Source organism: Priapulus caudatus, unplaced genomic scaffold, assembly GCF_000485595.1.
Source record: "Priapulus caudatus unplaced genomic scaffold, Priapulus_caudatus-5.0.1 Scaffold375, whole genome shotgun sequence".
Taxonomy (NCBI): Eukaryota; Metazoa; Priapulida; class Priapulimorpha; order Priapulimorphida; family Priapulidae; genus Priapulus; species Priapulus caudatus.
Genome location: NW_014577436.1, coordinates 85,995 through 95,327, shown reverse-complemented (window position 1 = coordinate 95,327; position 9,333 = coordinate 85,995). Strand labels below are relative to the sequence as shown.

Below are 9,333 nucleotides of genomic sequence, written 5' to 3'. Positions count from 1 at the left end.
CCTTTTCTTCATGTAACATTTACCGTTAAAACCTGTTTTACAACTAATCGTTAATTTGTTAATATTGTAAATGCGAAACGAAATTTAAATACACGAATTTAGATTCGAACTATTCTGTCTCCTAATTATTCAAAATGCTAACATGTCACTTCTACTTACACTCACATGATAAGCTTACAGATATGCTGTGTTAAATGCCTCTCGCAAATACCTCCTTAATGGTATTATACATTAACACTGGTAACTCCGTATCTGTGTTACGATCCTTGATAGGATTCCTTTAAAATCTATTTTCCAACCATAAAGTTATTTCCTACAAGCTAGATCATCATGCTCTCGTTTCTGTTTCCTTAGATCTACCGTCCTCAAGCAATTTGTTACCACATTTACGCCAATCAACTATCTTAAATGACAGCTGCTCAATACCTACTGCCGAGCCTCATTCTCTTCATCTACCTCTCGTTCAACGCCGTGCGCATCTCATTCTATTTCTCGCCTCACCTCTAACGATTGTCTCCCCCAAAAAATACCCCACTTGTTGTTTCTCCAAGTAAGACCATTAGATTATGGAATTACATGATCTTCCCTCCACACCCACTCCCGCGCGTCTAACTCACCCTCTGCTTCTCTATCTCGGTCTCACCTGATCTCTCACATCGCTTCATGTAAGTCTTCGGCTACGCGCTGGTCTCTCGCTCGCTACAGTGCTCGCAGTGACTACCCGAATAAGCCATTCCTCGGTCTGTCTACGCATGTGAGCTCATGCGAGTATCGGTCCATGCCACTGCGCCCGTACTTACTAATGGGCACTCATTATAGTATGTTATATTACTATACATTACTATCACTGCGCACAACCTGAGGCTTGCGTGGCACTCGGTTAAGCAATACTGGAGCACCTAGCAACGCCCTTATATGCCTACATCTAGGCGCGGATAACGTATTTACTTAATCATTATCACCCTATTGAGAGGCATTGTGATTCTTAACTATCTCGCTCACTCTAGGTCCACGACCAAACCGAAGAATTGTGCTACATGACATTGTCACATCTTTTCTTCTACTACGCACGCAGTTAGTGCGCAACATACTCAGCAACCCCACCCTATCCGTTGCTACTGCCTAACCTGTCCGCAGCTATCCTGCCACCGTTTCTTTGTCCGACATTATTACTCTAAGGTTTATATATATACAAAAATCGAAATTTCCGATAATCAGTCACAGGTGCGGGTTCTTTTCATTGACCTCCCCACTCTCTTCCGCAAGAACCTGAATCATATCACTCACACACATTGCTCACCACCCACGCACCGCTACGCACGTCATATACGCTTCGCTCGCTCACTCATTCACCGTCACGCCCCAACGACTAGCATCTACACGTCATTGTCCATACTCCCACGGCTTGCACCCATCCAACGCATCGCACTGCACCACCGCCATCATGCATGCTAAGCCACAATATCCACACAAATAATAGCAATTGGGAACCACTCCAGATTCCTCAGACTACTCTGAAGGTAACTACTCCATACCAATACAAAAAAATGGAGACTATCCAGATACGGAAACCCTTCCCCTCTTTCTCCTCGGCTATCCGTGTAACTACTCCTACTTTAACAGAGAACAACTATATCATGAGCTCTCTCTCTCTCTCGCTCGCCACCGCCGCTCGCTCACTTCATGATGCCCTTCTCTCCTCGCAGTGGTGCTCCCGAGGTTGATCGCCGCTCGGAAGAATAACTTGCTCCACTAGCCGGTGCATTGATCCTGCTCATGTACGCTCCTGGGCGACAGTCACCTTGTCAAGTCACTCCGACGACTCCTCTTGCTTCAATGCGCTCCGGTTCTTGTTGCCGTCCGTGGTCGCTGTGCTTGTTCTGCTGAGTGACGCGCCCTCCTCTGCATCGTAGAGAATAGACTGACGACGAGTCTGTGCTGCTGATCAGGGGTCTGCAGCAGAGAGAATAGAATAAGCTAAGCCGAAAGCTCGAGGATCGAGCAGAGATAGAGTAGACGCCGAAAGAGAGAACGAGGCAATATTGAGAACGGAACAGATGCAACTCGTGAACTGCATTACCGGGCTGACTAGAGTGAGGCCGCTCGACCCGTGGATCAAGCGAGGAAGGAAGGAGAGATGGGTGTTGTGAGATGAACAAGAGAATTCATTAAAAACAGCAGGTCGAGGAGCAGTTCGGGAGTGAAGAAAGCCGAGAGCATTGCATAGTTGGTTGAGTGAGTTTGCCAACCTTTCCGAGTTCTGCAGAAAGGAGAGAGCAGAGAGAAGAGAGAGAGAGAAGAGAGAGAGAGAAGAGAAGGAGACAGCAAGAGAAGAGAAAAGATAAAAGAGAAATCAGAGCAAAGAAGAAAAGAGCAGTAGGACAGAAAGAGAAGGGCGAGAAGAGGAGGTAGGAAGAGCGAGAGCGGAGAAGAGAAGGAATGAGAGAGAGAGAGACGAGAGAGAGAGAGGAGAGAGGAAGCAGTAGCAAAAGCCAAAACATTTAAGTCTCTGTCAATTTGTTTGTTAATTAGAAGCAGTTCTCTCCTGCTTACTCGCACTACACAGACCACGCACACCTGGCATCCTGATTGCAGCCAAACACATCATTGTCAGCCTTCATCCGCAGTAAGTAATGAAGCCAACACTCAGTGTTCACCTGCATGATATCCAATGTGTCACCAACCCACCTCTCCTCCTCCCTCGGCGATACTGTTCGAATGAAGACCCGTCTAGCACATCAACATGCCTCGTCGAGCACAGAAATCGGTTCTCTAGTGAGTCTCGATGTTGCTTTTCGTCACAAGCGGAGAGCATCCTCTAGCACTCAACGTGACTGCCCGGGAAGCACCGCCCTCCACTGAAGTTATGCGCACCGAGGACTGCCGCGGAGCTTCAAGCAAATACATGTCTCCATATGCGCTGGGATTGGTAGGGCAGCATCGATGGGTCCAGCATCCATTGACATGTCGCTCATCCCCGCTGGCCCGCCGTGGACTCCTGCCGCATCACTCCCCGGCTTCTTCTTCTGCTGGCTTCGTGAAGCTCTGCAGCTTCTTGCCTTCTCTTCACCTTCTCTTCGCAATCCCTTCACTGCTTTCTCTTTTATGGAACCACTCTTTGCCTTCTCCTTCACCGACCCACTCTTTGTCTTCTCTTTTACGACCCCTCTTGCCTCTCCTGATTACGACCACTCTTGCCCTTCTCTCGCCACAGACCACTACTTGTTCTCTTTTACAAACCCGCTCTTTGCTTCTCTTTGACCCACTCTTGCCATTCCGCCAGCGCATCGTGCATGCTCTTGCGGCAGCCTCCATGTGGCGCACCTCGCTTCGCTCTCCCGCACGCAGTGTGATAAGATTTCTTCTTGAGATGAGACCACCAGCCTCCTTCTCCAGCCTTGCGTGCTGCTACATCTGCGCCCGCCCCTGGTAGCCTACGCTCCGCATCTTGCCGGCACCGCAATGATTCTATCGTCGCGCTGGTGCGACACTTTTCCGCATCCTTCTGTTTTATCGCAATGTGGCAGTGCAGGCGGCGACTGCGTAGGCTAGCCCAACGACTTGCCATCATCTGTCACATGTGCTACGCTCGCAAATTCACATTGAGAATGCATCCGTTACGAGCCGATGTCGCCAACACGCTAACTCTACCAGATGTTAGTGGACGACAATCGAGACTGTGTGAATTGATTCGCTCAGCGTTCGTGGAACTCGCGTTCACTAACATGAGCACACTTGGATCTACTACAGGAAAGCTAATCGCCGACGACATTAAAATGGTTGGAGCGTCAAGAGGAAGCGTGTATCTATAGGACAAGCGCCTATCGTTAGTTGTGCAGTCCGATGGCGAACACCGAGGACTGTTGCATTTTGTGCTTCGAACAGGAAAGTTCGAATTGACGAGCATCTGCAAGTACCATGCCAACAATGGGTCGTGAAGCAGGCATCGTGGCACATCTGTGTTTTACCCGCGCATAATGCCCCAAGGACAAGATTCATGTGGTTGAATAGTTAATTGAGACATTTTTTCCCGTACATATATATGCCGGGGTTGCGATTTCACTCTGCGTCACCAGCAGGAAATTGCACGCCAATGCGGAAGATTGGTCTGTTATTGTAAACATGCAATGACGAGTTCACTATGAAATGAGTGAAGTATATCCAAATTGTTGTGGTAACTGTACAACATTTAATAGCGCTACACACAATCACATCTCGGCGTTACACATCTAGAGAAAGACCGCGCACATACTCCGCTGAGTGGTCGCGCGTGCGCGTACTCTCGCGACCTGAACCGAATCCTCCTACTACTCTTACATCTCTCTTCTGTATATTATTCCCCAAAACTCCTACAAACCACATACACCACCACATGTACGCCGGTTCTCCCCAGACCGCGTCCTACCCCAGTTTCACAATGACCCTAGAGAACTGCCTAACGCTAAAACCCGCTTATCCAACTCCCTGTAACATCAATGCAGCGCCCAGATATGCGCCGACGCTGCGTCTACGGCAGACTAACGGGTCACCAAAACAACCACTAGATACTCCATTTCCTTCGCCCTGACTACTTCATGTAACACGTGCCCAAAACACATGTGACATGATGACTATGATTTCCCACATGAATACCGCAATGGTTGAGTCACACCAGATTCAACTCATGATCCATCACGCTACTATTGTGCCGTCACTCCACACATAAAAATGAAGTGGGGGAAGCTTAAAGTGTGGATTGGTAAAGTTCTCGCGTCATTTAGTATACTGTAAAAGTAGTGTGCAGGCGAAGCATTAATCTGACCTTCTCAAAATAAATGCCGACTTTGTACAAGCTGGGCGACTTCACTTAGAAGAACGTTCCTCGTCAGTATACTTGCCTCTACATGGTATATGGATTGTTGTAGGATGAGTACCTTCACCTTGTCAGGGTTCCACGGCGCAAAAAAAATAATATAATTTAAAGATAATGACATATCGAGTGCATGTACACACTATATTACAGAAATATTGCAGAAATGTAATCCTACCAGTATTCTGTTGCTTGCATGGTTCAACTACAGGATATGTACACACATACACGCACACATGCATCCCCTTTCACAGCAAAACATACCAGCACACGTATCAACTTCAATACGCAAGTAAGCACGCACAAGCACATGCACACACACACGCACGCACGCCACACGCGCCCGCCACGTCCGCTCTACGCAATGCCGCACACCGCCCGTACTCCACACGCACGCCGTACGCATTAACACGCACGCACGTCTTACGCCTGCACGCACGCACGCCCGTACGCATACACGCACCACGCCCGCCCCCGTTACGCCTCCACGCAACGCACGCACGCCGGCCTGCACGCACCCCGCACGTCACGCCTGCACGCACCGCGACCCGCGTTACGCCTGCACGCACACACGCCGTACGCCTGCCATGCACGCACGACCTACTCATACACACACGCACGCCCGTACCATACACGCACGCACGCGTGAGCGCATACGCCGCACGCCCGCCCGTCGCACTGACGCATGCACGCTCTACGCACGCCCGCCATCCGCAGGCCCGAACGCCCCGTACGGTCATACACGCACGCACCCCTGTACGCATACACGCACGCCCGCCCGTACGTAGCCCGAAGCCCGCCCGTACGCAATACACACCACGCACGCAGCCCGCTAGCGCATACGCGCACGCCATCGCGTAACCGCAGCCCCGTTACGCACGCCGCCCTACGCCCGCCCTATCGCATACACGCCACGCACGACTCCGTACGTCATACACCGCACGCCCCTACGCATGCCCCGAAACGCCCGCGCCGTACGCACGCCACGCCGTATCGCACGCACTGCCCGCCCGAACGCACGCCCGCCCTACGCACACTACACACGTCACGCCCGTACGCATAGCACGCCACGCACGCCCGTTAACGCATACGCGCACGCCGCGTATGGCACGCCCGACGCCACGCCGCTACGCCATGCACGTCTACGGCCCTGTATGCAGGCCTCGCCCAGCCACACGCCCGGCCCGTACGCACGCACGAACGCCCGCCTTACGCATGCACGGCCACGCCCGTGTACACTATGCCACGCACCAGCAGCCACGCACGCACGCACGCACGCCCGTCATGCTATGCACGCAATGCTCACCCGTACGCACGCACGCACGCACGCACGCCCTCTCATGCACGCCGCCGCCCGGAACGCTACCCCCGCCTGGCCGCACACACGTCTCATTCCTCGCCCGCATGCACGCCCGCGCCCACGCCCTGCCTGCCGTACGCACGCGCCCGCCCGCACACCCGCCTGCACAACGCTGGCGCCGCCACCCGCGCGCCCGTTAGGTACGCACTCCACCCGGCCCTCACACTATCCTCCTGCCGCATGCCACACACGGCCTGCCCACACGCACGCCGCCCGCCACTACCGCTCCATCACGCACGCCCCCCACCGCCGCCGCCGTGACGCACGCCGCCACCTGCACACACGCCCTCCTGCTCATGCACGACGCCCGCCTGCACGCACGCACCACGCACGACCGCCTGCTTCCCTGCACGCTCCGCACGACCGCCGCCCGCACGCACGCACCCGCACCGCACGCTACGACCGCCTCCACGGGCATACACGCACGCACGCCCGTACGCATACACGCACGCACGCCCGTACGCATACGCGCACGCCCGCCCGTATGCACTCCCGTACGCACGCACGCACGCACGCACGCACGCACGACCGCCCGCCCGCCCGCACACACGCTCCGTACGCACCAGGCTGTTGAGAATCTCGCGGACGGCTATGAACCATCTCTTCGCCTCCTGCGCGTCGTCGGTCTGCAGCAGCAGTTCGTCACCACCCTGCAGCCGCAGCACGAACGGGTTGCGCTTGCTCGACCTCTCCGACGCCCAGTCAACCTGTGAGCCAGCCAACTCTAGGATGTCTTCAGGCTGCCTCATCGTGGGCAGCAGCGGCGATATCAATCCAGAGGACTTCTGCAATCAGTGTAGTGATTGAAGTTCGCTATTCAATAAGGCACATGAGGATAGAGAAGCAACATAGTGACTGCAACAAGACTACATACTGTAATGTTTGGGTAGGCTCTGATAACCTAACATTCATTAATTCATTATTCATTAATAACTTCAACCATAACCAATAACAATAACCCTAATTCTAACCACATCTATAACCATAACACCAAGACTAATCCGAATACCACCTCTAACCCATTTCCTAACCTTAATCCTAACACCACCTCTAAACCATATCCTAACCTTAATCCTAACACTATGGTTATCTATGTAATGGCACTCCTGGCCCACCATAGTCCAGCTCCCGCGTCTAATCCTTATGCACAATAATATAAATATATGTATTATAAGATATATATGTATATATATATTATTAATTTATTTATATATGTATGTATATTCTAATACACGTATTTCAGATAACGAGGTGCTACAGCCGCGAATATATCAGTATTGCAGCTAACAAGCAGCAAACTATGCATTGTTTCAGGTACTACTGTTCATATGTTAAGCTTAATGTAATTAAACACGTTAATAATGCACTGCAACGAACGGCTTCCGTTGATAACAAACAGTAAATATTCCATCCCTCTTGCAGGTGGCTCCATGTGTCGCAGTCATGACGCGTACCGACTTCTTCCTGATAACTACTCACTAATACAAAAATATCTTATAATAAAATATAAACCTACATAAAAAGTATACTAAAAACTCACACTAGGTTGCTTATTATCCTTGAAGAACATTATGCAGGAACGTGTCAGAGCTACAAACACAGTTGTCCAGTTTTTCCTGCAATATAGCAGATAATCGATTATTCGAATTCACTCATCAAACCACTGGATGTTATTAGACATTACTAAATGAGTGACACACTTACACAAACGCCAACCCTGCTGATTAGCATTGCTACAATTATAATAACAGTACCTACTTTTGCTTCTTGCCACCCTCAACGAGTTTGGCTCTGTTGAGAACACCTTGCTTTACTATGCCCTGCAATTATGGAAAGAATAACCGATTATGTGTTAGCAGTTTGGTCTGTGAAAACAATTTTTATCATCGAGCTGCGGAACTTAGCTCAGGAGATTCTGTGGGCAGTTTTTCTTTGAGTAATTCTGAGAATACCTGAATTAAAAGCAATTGAAAACCTAACCTACCCTCAAGCCACCATTGGGATGAGAGAAAATCTATCGAACATAAGATTATCATACTTATTACAATGAAGATTACAATAATTACATCACTTATCTTATGTCTAGCATGTCACTACAAATTCAAATTGTTGGCGAAACTTAATTTGTGATCACAATCAATTATTGTATAATCATTATCACGACGGGAAAACACGCTTATTTTGCCTGACCTACTTTCCTGTCAGTGTTAAGTCATTGCGATTGTGAATAGTAATTGGATATGCTTCGTGATACATAACAAGATTCTTCAGCCTAATTTTCGCATCACAATTCTTGCATCATCGCTTCAAGGTCTCGTGCCAATCCTAACATAACCACCGCTGCATGCTCACATAGAGCTTAACGAGGTGTCACACGCACACCAGCCTGTGGCAGGATTTATACTCGATTTACCTATATTTACCCGGGGAAGACATAGAGAAATGCACACCCACGTACGGGCCTATCCCGGGGAAGACATAGAGAAATGCACACCCACGTACGGGCCTATCTCGGGGAAGGCATAGAGAAATGCACGCTCACGTGCGGGCCTATTCCGGGGACGTATGGGCGTATCCCGGGGGAAGGCATAGAGAAATGCACACTCACGTGCGGGCCTATTCCGGGGACGTGCGAGCTTCTCCCTAGTGAAGGCATAGCGAGATGCACGCTCACGTGCGAGCCTATCCCTAGTGAAAGTATACATAGGGAGATGCACGCCCACGTGCGAGGAATGAACTCCGGGAAATAGGCCCGTACGTGGGTGTGCATTTCTCTATGTCTTCCCCGGGATAGGCCCGTACGTGGGTGTGCATTTCTCTATGCCTTTCCCTGGATAGGCCCGCACGTGAGTGTGCATTTCTTTATGCCTTCCCCCGGGATACGCCCGTACGTCCCCAGAATAGGCCCGCACGTGAGTGTGCATTTCTCTATGCCTTCCCCCTGGATACGCCCGTACGTCCCCGGGATAGGCCCGTACGTGGGTGTGCATTTCTCTATGCCTTCCCTGGGATAGGCCCGCACGTGAGCGTGCATTTCTCTATGCCTTCCCCGGGATAGGCCCGTACGTGGGTGTGCATTTCTCTATGCCTTCCCTGGGATAGGCCCGCACGTGAGCGTGCATTT

General features: G+C 50.9%; 1 protein-coding gene across 1 annotated transcript in view; it reads right to left on the bottom strand.

Annotated features, from left to right (window-relative positions):
* LOC106809671 (rho GTPase-activating protein 12-like) overlaps positions 1-9,333 on the bottom strand; it is a 92,058-nt gene that overhangs the window by 9,353 nt on the left and 73,372 nt on the right. The window contains exons 6-8 of the mRNA XM_014812836.1: positions 7,968-8,029; positions 7,750-7,825; positions 6,773-6,994 (exon numbers count right to left, since the gene is read on the bottom strand). Of these exons, the coding sequence (XP_014668322.1) occupies positions 6,773-6,994; positions 7,750-7,825; positions 7,968-8,029 (360 nt within the window). The remainder of the gene's footprint in view (positions 1-6,772; positions 6,995-7,749; positions 7,826-7,967; positions 8,030-9,333) is intronic.